Source organism: Eublepharis macularius, chromosome 4 (genome assembly GCF_028583425.1).
Source record: "Eublepharis macularius isolate TG4126 chromosome 4, MPM_Emac_v1.0, whole genome shotgun sequence".
Lineage (NCBI taxonomy): Eukaryota > Metazoa > Chordata > Lepidosauria > Squamata > Eublepharidae > Eublepharis > Eublepharis macularius.
The window spans coordinates 110,323,194-110,339,341 of NC_072793.1; the positions used below are offsets into that span (position 1 = coordinate 110,323,194).

The window sequence follows — 16,148 nt, forward strand, 5'->3', positions numbered from 1 at the left end:
GGCTACCTAATATTTCAAAGACCTTCAAAGTTCTTATACAGGTCACAGCTGGAAATCTACTTTCTCTATTAATGCAAATGTTATTAGAGATTTATGCCTTTCTAGTCCTTGTTTTTTAACCAAACAAGGCTCTTAAAAAGGCTTAGGTTTTACATATAAAGTCAGGAAGCAATGAAGGAGAAATTTCTTGCTTAACTTGAATTTTAGGTCTTGGAGGAATGTTTTCTAGTGGTAACTTCATTACAAAATTCTCAAAGTTGCTGAACTTCATTCCCAAAGCAGGAAATAGGTAGACTGGAAGACTGGGTAAACTGGAAAACTGCAGACTGGACTATAGGGCAGTTCGGTGGATAGGGAATTGGTTAGAGGATCGCACCCAAAGAGTGGTGGTCAATGGCGTTTCATCAGATTGGAGGGAGGTGTCCAGTGGGGTGCCGCAGGGCTCGGTTTTGGGGCCAGTACTTTTCAATATTTTTATCAGTTATCTGAAGGGGTAAACGGGCTACTCATTAAATTTGCTGATGATACCAAATTGGGAAGAGTGGCAAACACCCGAGAAGATAGAGTTAAAATTCAACAAGACCTGAATACTCTGGAGAAGTGGGTGGTTGTGTGAACAGGATGCAATTCAACATAGATAAGTGCACAGTATTACATATGGGCCACAAAAATGTGAAGCACAAATACAGGATGGGGGATACACTTCTGGGTAGTAGGGTATGCGAAAGAGATTGTGGAGTAAGAGTGGACTGTAAACTATATATGAGCAGTCAGTGTGATGCGGTGGCAAAAAAGGCAAACTCAGTCTTGGGCAATGTTCCCTCTAAGCAGTGCAGTGTTGTGAGCCAGAAATCCAATTTGTGAGCAGCAACTTGCAAGTTGTGAGCGCGCCTTTTCGAAAACCAGAATCCATTTGATTAAAAGACTTTTGATTTAGGTTGTCTGTGGCATTGGTATTGGGTGCCATCAATATGTTGATGACACCCACTTAGGCATGTGGTTCTCAAAAGCTTATGCCTCAATAAAGTTGGTTAGTCTTAAAGATGCTACTGGACTCTTTACTATTTTGCAACTACAGACTAACATGGCTAACTCCTCTGGATCTACAGAGAAGAAGAATTGTGCATCATCCAGCCCCGCAATGCACTCACTTTCTGGCTATTCCCTTCTATGTTTTATATAAAAAGGTGTTGTGAAGCATGCCTGCAAATGGCTCAGACACCATTTCTTTCCACAGGCATCAGTGTATTGCCAGAGTTTTCTTTGCATTTTGGGAAACATCAGGCAGATGAGCTTCAGTAAGGGTTCCTCTTTGCCCACAAGCAAATCCTAAACAGAATGTGATGTGCAGTCATTCCTCCCTCTACCTTTGCTCTGTCGATTGGCATTTCCTGTCTCTTCTGAGGCCAGGTCTGCAGAAAGAAGGAGGAAGCTGGCTGAAGTTGCAGGGGGAGCACCTATTTAGCTTCCAGCTGAGAGCTGCTCATTGGAACAGCCTAGAACTGGCCTTTAGTCACCCTAGAGGCTTCATGGCTTTAAAACTCTTTCCTTTTCTCTTTGTGAGGTATGGTCATGGAATCTTTGAAATGAAATTAAGTCATAAAGCGTAAAGTCAGCATTGAAGTCCTGCCTTCTCCTTGCTTGCCATTCTGTTTTATTACACTGTATTGCAATGATCTATTCTCCCCTGAAGATATAAGCAGAATGCCATTGATGTACAAAAATACTGGTAAAACTGAGGCCGCAGCTCCCCACTCCCCATGGAGTAATTTAACTAGAGGACAGCCTGTCTTACCAGCACGTGTAAAATTTCCAGATTCAGACCCTAGCTCTGTCATGAATTTTCCTTGCCATGCAAGTCTTTGTGACTAGGAAGTCAATTCTTTGTGTGCATGTAAAATAAATTTCCTTAGTCATGAATTTACACACACACAAAAAAGAGTATTTCCCTACCTGGAGCTGGCAACCCTAGGAGTGTGAAACACCACCGCCATCTCCTCCTCCTCCTCCAGCACCCGCACTGGGCCAGAGAGGCTGCTCGGTGGGCTGGTGAGAAATAGCATGGGTTCCTGCTGCTGCCACCTTTTCTTTCAGCACTGGGCCAGAGAGGATGCTTGGCGGGCTGGCGAAAGGCCTTGGGGATGCCCACCATGGCTCCTCTTCCACACCCGGCAATGGGCCTGGGTAAGGCTGCGCGGATGCCTGCCGCAGCCCTTTCCTCCAGAGGAGGCAGCGCCTCCTCCAGAGCCCAACGAGGGGCCTGGGAAAGGCCGCGTGGGTGCCTGCCTTGGCTCTTCCCCTAGAGCCCAACAATGGGCTGGGGAAAGGCCGCGCAGGCGCCTGCCGTGGCTCCTCTTCCAGAGCCCAGCAAGGGGCCAGGGAAAGGCCGCGCGGGCGCCTGCCATGGCTCTTTCCTCTGAGCCTGGCGAGGGGCTGGGGAAAGGCCGTGCGGTGCCTCCTCCAGAGCCCGGGGGAAAGGCTGCCTGGGTGCCTGCTGTGGCTCCCCCCCCCCAAGCATGGCTGGAGTACTGTGTGCAGTTCTGGAGGCCTCTCTTCAAAAAGGATGTGGACAAGCTGTGGCAACAAATTGATAGAGACTTAATCAAATGGAATAAGTTGAATTTGTCGTGGCTAGGAAGAATAGCAATAATTAAAATGAATGTACTTCCACGAATTATGTTTTTACTGCAAACAATACCAATAATAAGAGACAACAAGCAATCTGACAAGTGGCAAAGGAAAATATCGGACTTTGTATGGGCAGGGAAGAAGCCTCGAGTGAAGATGAAAGTTATATGTGATGCCAAAGAAAGAGGGGGGCTACAATTACCAAATATAAGACTATACCATGAAGCAATATGTTTGGTGTGGCTTAAAGAATGGATGTTGTTAGAGAATCTTAAACTCTTAACTCTCGAAGGATATAAAAAATTTTTTGGTTGGCATGCGTACTTATGGTACGATAAAATTAAAGCGGACTCTATGTTTCTGCATCATTATATTAGGCGAAGTCTCTTCACGGTCCGGCAAAAATATAAAAAAAATTTGGATGAAGGTATCCCGACGTGGGTGGTGCCAATGGAAGCCATTGACCCGAGGATAATTTATAATAGGGAACAATGTGTGTTATATAAAGAGGTGTTGAAAATGGAGCAGAATATGATTAAGCTTAAAACAGAAGATGAAGTATCTTATTACGGATGGTTCCAATATAGGCAGATTAAAGACTTATATGATTCGGATCGTATAAAATCGGGATTTAAATGGAAAAACTCGGAACTGGAAGAATGTATACTACAAGAAGGCAAGAAAAAGATTTCTAAAGTTTATAAGATCTTGTTAAAATGGTATACAGAAGACAGTTTCAAGTCCAGATGGTGAAGTGGGCTATAAACTGCAATAGAGACATAACAATGGAGGCATGGGAATACTTATGGAAAACTACATTGAAGATATTGACTTGTACTAATATTAAAGAAAATGTTTACAAGATGATATATAGATGGTACTTAACGCCGAAGAAAATAGCATATGGGAATAACAAAATGTCAGATAAGTGCTGGAAATGTAAAAACCATGAAGGTTCATTATATCATATGTGGTGGACCTGTGAGGTAGCAAAGCAGTTCTGGGGAGATATTACAGAAGCTATGACTGCAATTTTACAAATTCAAATAAATAAGAACCCAGAACTGCTGTTGTTGAATTTGAATATGAAGGGGATTCCCAGGCAATATAGAACATTACTATTTTACATGACAACAGCGGCGAGAATTTTATACGCCCAGAAGTGGAAGACAAAAGAAGTACCATCTATTGAAAATTGGATACAAAAATTGCTGTACATGGCAGAAATGGACAAAATGACAAGAAAGCTGAGAGAACAGAATCCAGAGGAATTCTTTAATGATTGGGGGAAACTAAAACAGTATTTGGAAAAGAAGTAGGACGTAAAGGGAGAAATGTGGGTGCTAGATAACTATTAATTTGGCAGAAGGGAAGAGAGGGCAATCATTACAAGAGGAGAAGAGATAAGTTAGAAACATGTAATAGTTAATTTGATATTAGGTTTTTTATAGTTTAACATATAATATCTATTTTAGTAGTATATTAGAATGAATAAGAAAAGAAAAAGATATAAGCAGTAGATTTAGACAGCGGGTTGGAAAACTGTTGGAAGTCTGAGATAAAGGGGGGAGGGGAAAGGGTGGGGGAATATGGAAATGAGGGTATTAATCAAAAAATTTGTAATATTAAATTTTACTCACCCAATAAAAATCTTTTTTTAAAAAATAGGATGTGGACAAAATTGAGAGGGTGCAGAAGAGAGTGACGAGAATGATCAGGGGTCTGGAGACTGAGCCCTGCAAGGAAAGGCTGAGGGCCTTGGGAATGTTTAGTTTGGAAAAAAGGAGATTGAGGGGGGACATGATTGCTCTCTTTAAATATTTGAAAGGCTGTCATTTGGAGGAAGGCAGAGAGCTGTTCCAGTTGGCAGCAGAGGATAGAACTTGAAGCAATGTTCTTAAATTACATGCAGAAAGGTACTGGCTGGATATTAGGAAAAACTTTTCCACGGTCAGAGTAGTTCAAAGGTGGAATCAGCTGCCTAGGGAGGTGGTGAGTTCCCCTTCACTGGCAGTTTTCAAGAAGAGGCTGGATGAATATTTGTCAGGGATGCTTTAGGCCCATCCTGCATTGGGCAGGGGGTTGGACTAGAAGGTCTGTGTGGCTCCTTCCAAGTCTGTGATTCTGTGAAATCATGAAATGCTTTGAAGGTTTTGTTTATTGTAATGTACTATTTAATCAAGTATAGCAATTAAATTTCACAAGATTATCAGGAAATATACAGAAATCTAGATCCTACTCTACTAAACTTGCTAGCAAAGAACCAAACTAAACATGACAGCAAACTCATGGCTGTCATGTTTCACCATCGTCATTCTAAAGTGACTTTAGAAAGCTGTGAGGGTCCAGTATTGATAATTTATCACTATATTGAAGTTCAAATATCTGAAGCGCAAACAGCACTGCTAGTCTAAGAATGATCACTATATTTAATCATAAACTAGCTGGCCCTTTTGCAGTTGATGGCACCAGGAGAAGTAGGCCATCAAGAGACTAGCCATGGATCTTTACATTCTTGGTGCACTCCCCACATATGCAAAAACTATGATTTTTTAAGTTCATCAAGAGAGAGAAAAAATCCTTTAAAAACAACTTGACTGGGACTGAATATACTTCAGGAACAAAGAATACTGAGGGCAGCTGAGAGTTAAAGATCAAAGAGGGGTGTGAATTGACCTCACAGAATTCTAGCTGGGGATATTTTAGGAATGGGCTGGGGTTTCCAAATTGTTTCCTCATCCCAAATTGTCTCCTCATTGTTATATCCAATGGTAAACTGGCTGGCCCTCATCATGTTAATGAAAGCAGCAAAACCAGACCACACAAACAAGGTAAGAAACCTTTTAAACTGTGGGATGCCTGAAGCATGAAGAAAAATTATGACTTGTAAATGAACCAAAAATAAAGAACCCAAAAAGGCATCAGAAAGATTAAATAGGCTCCAGACAAATGGGGGCCGCTGAAAATAGTTAAGGGAAAAGGAAAGGAAACTAACTGACTTAAGGTTCTGATAGCATAGAGTACTGGAGGGCAAGATTCTGAGTTTGGGATGGGATTTTCAAGTTGTGTCCCTCCCTCCTCCATGATTCCTTATGGAACAACACTTTTTTTTTTGGTAGACCACAAAATCAAGGTTCCAACACTCATTCAGCAATAAAGATTATTAGGAAATCTTGGGTAAATCAATTTAGAACATCCTTTTGAATTCTAAGGAGCCAGTGTTGAATTATTAAACAAATATGAATGCATGAAAAGATGAGCTCCCCTCTCCCAAGATAATACTGTTTTAAAAAAATAAATAAACATTTAAAACAAATCTAGGAAATCTTCTACGTAGGCACTAGTAACAGTAACTAAAACCAGTTCACCACAAATGGTTTCAGTCAGGTTTATAAACACAGCCTGAAAAATCTAATTATGCTCACTGATACAATTATTTGGATTTTATTTTAGCTCTGTGCCCAATCTGTATGATGCTGCACACCACAGAGTACAATTCCTTTATGTAATGGATTAGTTGCTTTTATTAGATCAGTTAACAAAAGCTGCTATCATTTATTATATAGTTTAGATAATATAAAAACAAGACACTTCTTAAATGCCAGAAAATGCTAGCCTTTAATTTATTCTGATTATACAATACAGATAACATGAAAGGAAATACCTACACAACCAAGTCCATGATGTAGAGATCCAATCTACAGTAGAAAGACATACATAAATTCACTGTATTTCAGAAAAACAAACAACTGTGTAATATCCAGTAAATACTTAAAAGCCTTAAAAGCCTTACTATACCACTAGTATAGTAGTATACTATAAATATTTATTTGGAAAGTGTCTATGCAGCCTCTTTAGGAAACAAAATGAAACATTAAAAAACCATAAAAGCTATTAAAACTCAGCATTCAAAAACACAGCCAGAGCATAAAAAAAGATAAAGATAGAGCTTAAAATTGGTCTTAAACATTTCTCAGGTTAAAAACAGACCATAAAATAATGTTTTTAATAAAATTTAAACTCTTAATTAAAAGCCTAGGTAAACAGAAATGTTTTCTCCTGGTGTCTAAAAGAAAACAGCATAGGTGTCAGGTGAGCCTCAAAGGGAAGGGCATTTTATAGAAATAAATAAACAAACAAACAAATAAATAAATAAATAAATAAATAAATAAATAAATAAATGCATTTCAAACAAATGATAGGCAACTCTCTCCAAGCTCTCTTTCACACAGTTAAATTATCATCACATGGAAATATGGACACTAATTCAAATAATTTTTGTAGAAAACATACATATGAGAGATACAAGCAAGGATCCCACAAGGATATGAGCGCACACACGTGTGTGACTTCATTTCCCTCTGTATCCTCTTTCCCACATTATTTCCTCTTTCCATCCCTCATATCCTCTCCCCTTTCCCTGATTGCTTCTCTCCTTCCCACCACCAACCAACTTTTCTTTTATCCGCATCCTCCCAGTCTTCAGCTTTATTTATTATTTACTTCATTTATATACCATTTTCCTCTTCAAAGCAGCTTAAATGGTTTTCCTTTCCTCTATTACATCATCAAAACCCTGTGAGGTACATTAGATAGAAAGCCAGCCTGGCTCACACTCATTCATCAAGTTTCCATGGCTGAGTCTCCCAGATCCTAGTCTGACACTAACCACTCTCCATACCGATTATCAGCTTTGCCTCCTTCCCCCCTCTGGCAGACTCTCCCTGTGAAAAGTTGTACAGTAGCAAGTTGGTCAGGTGAGTTTAATGGTGTGGCCATTGTCGCTGGACTAGACAAGTTGTGTGGCATGAAGTTGTAGCTACTGCTGCACCTGGGAGAGTTACAGAAATTACATGGTAGCAAGTTGTATGGAAGATGGTGCTAGGCCTAGTCCCAATGAATCCTCCTTCCAGGATAGGACTAGGCGGCCAAATAGTCCTGGATAAATCCTTCTCCCTCTGCCACTTTTACTGATAGAAACCAAGGTTTAAAGGCTGGCAATACTGTGGTTGCCTAGCAACCTCCACAGTGGCTCCTGAGGTCTCAGAGAGTGTTCATTTCTTAAAGGTAAAAGAGCTGCTTCTATTATTTTGGGAAGGTTTTACCCCCCACCCTCATGTATTGTTATTTTTTAAAAAATTCATATCTTTCTGCAACCTAGGACTTTTCTCAGGTTTGTAGAAAGATCTGTCTTTGTCTGTTTATGGCTTCAATCTCTAGATTTAAGTATCCACAGATGGGGCCATGTTGAGAATTAGATATATTAACAAGCAGGGAACCTACAAAGACTTGCAGAGTGTACCTCATTTCCCTCTGAAGAAAGGGAATGGAATACCTCCAGAACCAAAGTAAAGCCAGAGGACCAGCTCCACACCAGAGAATCATGTCCATTCCACCCAAACCAAACTGAAACAAGGGACACTCTTGCAACTTAGCCCAACAGAAGGAAACTGAAGCAAGGGGGTGTACTGTGCTTGTGGCTGGGTACTGCTTCGTTCTGTTCTGTGGTGTTTCCCCTCTGGCTGAACCCAGTGCTTGGCTGCTGTGAATGACACTGGTTCTACTGGGCTAAGTTGCAACAGTGCTGTTTGCTTCAGTTTGGTTTGAGTGGGGATGTGATTCTCTGATGTGATATTGGTCACCTCGATTCTCTTTAGTTCTGGGGTGATTCCATTCCCGTGCTTCAGTTTCCTTCGTTGGACTTTCTCTATGATGAGCTTAGCTTGCATTTGGGCATGTGCCTTGGCCATGGCAGCCTTGCCCCAGTGTGCTTCTGCAATAAGAGTTGCCTTTGACTTTTCCCATAGAAAATAAAGGAGTGGTTGGGGCACCTTGTTCTGTGGCCCATAAAACTGGACCCCAGGGTCTAATCTTCCTGAAACATGGAAGGTCTTTAGAAAACAGTCAGGAATAGGTTCTCTGTAAATTTGGTGGCTTTTGCTTGAAAAATGTCAACCCACCCCCCAGACCCCTGGATAGCCTCCAGATATTTCCCCCCATGGGGAATAATGGAGAGTGGCTCAGGGCACCATCTTTGGTGACACATAAAATGGCCCCTGGGGCCCAATCTTCATTAAATGCAGGGAGCCTTTAGAGGACAATCAGAGGTTGGTTCCCTGACAATTGGCAAAGTTTGGTTGAAAAATGCTCCCCCCAGCCCACCAGATAACCCCCAGAACGATTTCCCATAGAAAACAATGGCTGGATTTTACCAATTTCTTACCAAAAATTTGGAATACCTGGTTTTTGATTCATAATACCTGGATTTCACTGGATCAGCCAAAATTCGGTATTTTAATCCAAATTCTGAACCAAACTGTACATTCCTACTATTGGGGAAAGGGAACTTAAGAGTTCATTTTCCCTTGTATACACTGCCACTATTTAGATTAATTATATTGGCCCATTTAACATGATCAGAGTGTGTCTGAGGCGAATGTGTGTGCTTTAATTCCCCATAGCCAACAACTTCATGCCAGTCAGAAACAAAAAACAGGGTTGCACTTACCTGTAACTGTCGTTCACTGATGTTTTCTGTGCAGGCATACAATAGGACAGCACAGGCTTGCCACGAGAAGAACTTTATAGCTTCTAAAAGGCTCCTAGGGTGCCGCTGCCCCTGGCACATAGAGATGTGGTTTCCTGCCGAAACAGTCATGTGCCATGAGGGAAGGAAAAAACTTCAGAGTCTCCATTTGGAGAACCTTGGCCAAGGAATGATGATAGGTAAGGATTCCATGTAGGTAGTCATCTTCTCCCACAAGAAGAGGTTGTAAGAACCCATACTCACCTGATAGTTGGTAATTCAGAAAATTAGAGTAGCAGAAGAGTAAAACTTGTGACCCACAGTGTCCAGCTTCCTACTCTCTCTGTCCTGGGGTGTGGCATGAGCTCCATGTCTGTAACAGGATTGAACCTCTTTAGTGATCATGGAAGATGAGGGAGGAGGATTGAAAAGACACAGGCAATCCTCTTGCTTGACCTTGTAAAGATTTTCCACCTTCTGTGAGGTGGCTGGAACCAAAGAAGGCTTCTCTCACCCACCCAGAACTGTGAAAGTGATAACTGCAAGAGAATCAGAGTACAGAAATTGTAGGACTTACTTTTTGGGTTAGCAGAAGAGACATCCAAGTCAAGGGCCTTGGCCATTCTTAATATCTACTCTGAGAACATCCTATAATCATCTATGGGAAGAGAAGAAGCAGAGCCCTCCATGGTTTCATCTGGAAAGGGTTCAGAAGCCATTTCAGTAGCCTGGTCAGATCTGGATGCCACCTCTACCTTTTCAGAGTTAGAATCAAGGAAGCATTCCTGCTGAATAGGGGGCATTGGAACCAAAGTCAAAACAGAAAAGGCTAGAATCGACAAGGACCTTCCCAGAATCGATGCAGATTGCATGGGTTCAAACAACAACTTCCATGCAGCCAAAGCTGGTGGAAAGGCTGGCAATGAAATCCATAGAACCAAGCCCAGAACTGACTGCAGATCTGAGGGGACCACCAGTGGATGAAAGGAGGGAGCAGTGGAATGAAGAGCTGGCTGACATGGCAGAATTGGCCAAAGCAATGTGGGTTGTGAAGAGACTGTTGGAACTGAAGGTGCAGGTGGGAACCATTCCAGAACTGAGGTAATAGCCAGACCTGAACATCTCATCTGCTGAGTGGAACTCTTGAACATGAGAAGGAAAAGGGGTACATGGTGGAACCAGGATCACATCTTCCTCCATTCTGGCTAGCGTGTGAGCCGAGGCAGTAGAAAATGGTTTGGATGACGTTTGGTGCTGTGCTGGAACTGAAGAGGGCCTGTTTGGATCCAAAGAAGATGATTTATGCTTGGACATCAACTTCACATTCTTAGGAAGCATTTCCAAGGATACTGACAGAGCTGGCAAGTGAGATTGCTGGCCAGAGGGTTCAGAAGCCAGAACCGATTACATGGAACCCCTGCAGTAGATAACTTCACTGCCAGGGTATTGGAGTCAGATAAAGCCCTTTTCCAGAGGGCTGCCTTCAGTCTCAAAACCCGATCATTGCAGGTTTTAGGAGTAAACAGCTGGCACTGTTGACAAGCGCCCACATTATGAGACTTACTGAGAGAAAGGCAGCAGAGCTCATGTTGATTGATTTGAGTTGTTTTGGTGGAACAGTGGACACATTTTTGATCAAAGTTTTTTGCACCATTGATAATTCTCTCCTCGGACAGAAAAGGCAGATGATGAAGAAGAAATTGAACAGAGGTAAGTTGAAATCAGGAGCTGAATGCTAGAGGTGCTCTCCTGATGGTGGTGAAAGGGGAACTGAGGGAGGAAGGTGCCTCTCCCTCATGGCACGTAACTCTTTTGATGGAAAACTGTCTCTCCGTGCCAGGAGGAAGGTTGCAGGCACAGAAGATGGATGATGAAAACAGAGTTGCACTTACTGTAACTGCTGTTCATTGACGTCTTCTGTGTAGGCATACATGGGACTGCACATGCGCAGGCCTGCCGATTGGTAGGTTTTTTAAGCTAAAGTCTACTAGAGGGTGCTCGCCTCTCAGTGTGCATGAGTAGGCTTTCCCACTGAAACGGCACTGGGAGGCAGCGCCCCTGACCCTCCAGTTCTCCTGAGCTGCCGGTTCCAAACAGGTAAGTAATAAAGAATGCAGCAGGGTAGGAGAGAGGGTACGTGACGTCAATGAACAGCAGTTACGGTAAGTGCAACTCTGTTTTCATTGTCCATCTTCTGTGCAGTCCCACATGGAAGACTAACAAGCTTCTTACCTGGAGGTGGGTGTGATCTTCACTGAAACAGAGAATGGAACACTGCCTGCCCCACTGCTGATTCTATTCTCTCCATAACATCTAGGGCATAATGTCTCACAAAGGTGTCTGATAATGACCACATCGCTGTGCTGCAGATATCATGTAGAGGAACACTTTTCAGGAGTTCAGCTGAAGATGCCTGGACCTTCCTAGAATGGGCCCTCACCTCCAGGGGGCAAGGTAAGTTGGCCATGCTGTAACACTGTCAGATAGTGGAAGTAACCCAACATGACAGCGATTGGGCGGTAGCTCTGTTTCCCATCTTTGGGCCAGCATAACAAGTAAATAGATGTTTGTACTTTCTAAACTCTGCAGTACAATGAAAATAAAAAAGTATTCCCCTCCGTACATCTAAAGAATGTAGGGCATGCTCAGACTCCGAAGCTGGTTTAGGGAAAAAACTGGGAGAACAATATTCTGAACTAAATGAAATTGGCTCGAGACCTTGGGTCTAAACATGAGGTCTGGTCTCAAAACCACCTTACTGCTATGAATCTTACAGAAAGGGGGATCTGAGTGTTCTAATTCGCTCACCAATCTGCTAGAGGTAATAGCAATTAAGAATGCGACCGTTTGAGATAAGAAACAAAGGTCACAAGTCGCAAGAGGCTCAAATGGAGGTCGCATTTGGAGTTCAGCCAAAACTAACTGAAGCGACCATTGGGGCGTTAATTCTCTCAGGGGTCACCAACCTTTTGGCACACGAGGGCCACATTAGAGTGCCCAGTGCCTAAAGAGGGCCACAGCTTAAATCAAAATGTAACAAAATTATTAACCTATCTATTTAGATCAACAGTAAACATTCAGAGATCAATGAAGAAATGTTAACTTGAATGCAATCCATTTGGGAACAATATTTTACCATTGAATCCTTTTATCTAACTACACATGCTTACCTAGTCAGTGTGATTCCTGTGGCTATTTTCTGTTAACCAAGGCATTAATGTCCAAGTCAAGGTTTGTGACAGACACCCTTAAAATGTCATGCAAATGTTCATCTGTAAGTCTTGACCTACACTTGGAGTTCACAATTTTTATCTTGGAATAAGTTTGTTCAGATGAATGTGGTGCCAAAGACTATAAACGTGCCTGCAGCAAATGTCTTTCACTAATTTGCTTCACAAAAATGTTTAGTTTTGCTTCAAAAACTTTCCGTTCAGAATACACATCACACACAAACTTTCCTTTTCCCTGCAACCTTAGATTCAATGTGTTCAGATGCTCTCTGATATCAGTTAAGAAAGCCAAATTAAAAGTCCATCCAGGGTCAGAAAGTACTTCTTGACCTTCTCCTTTCTCCTTGGGAAAGACATCAACTTCATGACGAAAAAACATTTGAGGACTTTGCCTCTGCTAAACCCGCTGACTTCTGCATGGTACAATATGTCTTCATATTCTGCATCTATCTCTGAGAGAAAATTTTGAAACTGACGATGAATAAGGCCATGATGCCTGATGTAATTAATGCTGGAGACAACAATATACATCACATTTTCCCACTGAAGAATCTTACTACACAAGGATTACTGATGGACCATGTAGTGAAATTGCATGGGAAGTATACTGTTTAATTTCAATATCTCTTCATTGATTCTTGCATCTACACCACTTTTACTTCCCACCATATTTCTTGTACCATCAATTGTGATGCTTTTCAATTTATCCCAACTCAGACCAAGATTTTCTACTGATTCACACACCTTCAAACTCTGCAATAATTCTGAAGCTGGAATCTATCCCCCTGATAAATATTAGTAGTTGAGTAGCATCTATAATGTCATTACTCTCATCTAATGCCAAAGAACAAAAATCAAAACTTTTTGCCTTGGCAATCAGTGACATGTAGCTCTACTCCTAGTTCTTCAACATGCCTGGTGATTGTAGATGCAGATAAACTGACACAACTAACACAAGATACCTTATCGGGGCACATTTCCTCCATTACTTTAACCATGCACTTTTTAACAAATTCACCACCAGTGAATTTGTTAAATTCCACTCTCAGCAATATGTTTACCAACATGATAGCTGGCCCTCGTAGACAGGTTCTCCTCAATGTGCTTTCTAAACTATTTTGCTGCAAAAACATTGAATTTTTGAAGAGAATTGATCTTGTTCACTTGCACTTCTCCTTGAGACTTTTCACACTCGTACTTTACAGCGTTTCCGCACCTGTTTCATGTCCCATGTTTGCAGTTTTCACACTTGCAAGCTACTCATGGGACGCAGTGCCGCTCTTAGTCCATGGTATCCCCTTTTCCCCTCCCTGCAGACATACCATGAAGTTATTTTGAACCCGCTGCCAACTCGCAGCTGGCCCAATTAATGTCAGTGTGAAGACTTTTGTCCACTTTTTGCTTCTCTCCCCCCTTCTTTTCCTCGGGAGCTGACTGGTCTGTGCAGATCTGACCACACCCTCTCTCCTCAGCTCCCTGACCCCTTTTTTAATGTTTCAGTATTTGGTGGCTGTGCGGCAAAGCATCCTGGTCTGCCTGACTGGCTGGCAGCAGAGAGCCAGGTGCCCACCTGGCCTGGCCCAAACAGGGAAAGCAGAGCACAAAGCGGGAGGGAGGCGGGTAGGGCAGGGGTTGTGGGGTGCAAGTGCGCACACTCACCCTCTGTGCCCCAGAGCCTCTGTCTGAGCAACGCCCCCAAAGGACTCAGGCTTGGCTTAGCAGACAGCCCTGGTGGTGGGGGAGGGGAGAGCTTCAGCTGTGCAAAACGTGAGGTGCTTGGTGTATGGTCTGGGGCTGAGCCAACTTTAATCTCCACTCAGCTGCCTCTTGCCCTTGCCAGTGCCGGCGAGTTTGTGAACCAGGGATTATGTGCAGCCGGGAGCAAAGGAGGGCGGAAGGCTGAGAATGAGCAAAGGGCATGGGAGACTTTCCCTCCGGCAAATCCTCCACTCAGCCTCTCCTCTCTTCTGGCTCCTATCCTTACGTCCCCCTCCGCCCCTGCATCCTGCTGCTATGGCTTCCTCTTAAGCTTCCGTCATCACATTTGAGCTGTTTGCTTCTCCACACCACCCTCTCCTTTTCCTTAAGCTCATTAGTCTGTGTGGATCTAATAAAACTCACCCTCCTCAGAACCCTGTCAGCTTTTTCTGTAATTTTTTTTTTATATTTCTAAAGGACAGTAATGTTCCAGCATTAAAATGGCAGTCAAACAAAGATGAGGAGTCTTTCTCCAAAAAGATCACCACACTCCATCCATTCAGGGTTCACATGATCATGTGAGACCAATGGTGCCCAGAAAATTTGCTGCAAACCAACAGTGGAAACCACACTTGAGGATCCAAATCAATAATTACCACACTAAAGTAAATATTTGTTCGTATATTCTGTGCTCAGTGAACCTCAATATAAATATTAAACAATCTATTCCAAAATACAGAACAATAACTTACAATCCATACAGTGAATAATACACATTTTAGTAATTTTCACAAAGACAATTTTAACACAGCTATAATAGCGACAGCTCCAAAATGAATATTTATTAAATACTTTTAATAGCTCAAATCCCCATCTTTGATGTACAGAAGTCTCATCAATTGGGTATAGAACCTAAGAAAATGCAGCATGATATTCGCTAGTGCACACAAGGCTAATAATTTTTGTTGGTGTACACAAGGCTATTCATAAAGTCTAGTTGTATGTTTCAGGTGGATGAGAAGATATCAAAGCCCATGTCTGGCATGGACTCAACAAGGGGCCGGCTGATGTCCAACTTGTTTCCCTCTGCTTCATCAGGAGTCCCTTGTCAGAACCACCATCAACAATTCAATCTTAAACTGCAAACTGCATCTCTTCAGCATGTATAGAGCATCTCTCTGCTGTGAAGCTGAGAAAATTTGCTGGGCAGGAACAATCAGCTCTCTCAACACCCCTCAGCGCTATTTTCAAACGTGAAAAGTTAGGGTGCGAAAATAGCTGCATGGAGATGCAGTAATGATGTGCATAGGGAGGGGTGGGGTTTCAAGTGGTGACATCATAAAGTTACAACGCATGTGCAAACTTAATTTTTTTTAAAAAGGTGACGTGAATTCCAAAGCCCACAAAGCGTGCAACAAACCCGGGACTTGTAAAACAAAATGCAGGACACCAATTTGAAACTCCTCGGACAGTGTGAAATGCACGGTTGCCAAGCCGAATCTGTTGCGATTGTGGCGACTCCTCGGAAATGGCGCATTAACCCTTGAGTGTGAAATATATCCTTGATACATTGAGTAGCTCTTGTGAAAGGATTCAACATTGTACTTCTTTAATACTGAGACAGTTTCAAGACATATCGGGCAAAGTGCTTTATCCTTGTTTAAAACAAAGTACTCAGTAGTCCATTTGTCATTAAAGACTTGGTGCTCTTCTGCAGTTTTTTGTTTCTTTGAAACAGAACTGTCTTTCGCAGACATCTTACAGAATTTTTAGCAAAGCAGCAGTTGCAGACTTTCAATATTATCCTTGAATAAATAAAAATATGAAAAATATAGTTTTAGGGGTCTAACTCGTCCCTTTCCCATCAAACTCACTGCACTCTAGCTGCTATTAGCTGGGGGGTTTCATTTCAACCATGGCAAAGAAGAGAAGAAGCAGAAAATCACAGGGTTCTCAGGAGCACTGGGCCATATGCACAGGCAAAGAAGAATGTTTAAAAAATGGATTATAAATCTGACCTACCAGATGGCAGAGTTGCAATCCTAAGTACATTGAATACTATGAGA

At 42.3% G+C, this 16,148-nt stretch overlaps 1 protein-coding gene across 3 annotated transcripts in view; it reads right to left on the reverse strand.

Annotated features, from left to right (window-relative positions):
• IQSEC1 (IQ motif and Sec7 domain ArfGEF 1) overlaps positions 1 to 16,148 on the reverse strand; it is a 166,437-nt gene that overhangs the window by 64,581 nt on the left and 85,708 nt on the right. For all 3 annotated transcript variants that reach the window (XM_054977287.1, XM_054977288.1, XM_054977289.1), the window contains exon 8: positions 6,297 to 6,326. In XM_054977287.1, coding sequence (XP_054833262.1) covers positions 6,297 to 6,326 — 30 coding nt within the window. The remainder of the gene's footprint in view (positions 1 to 6,296; positions 6,327 to 16,148) is intronic.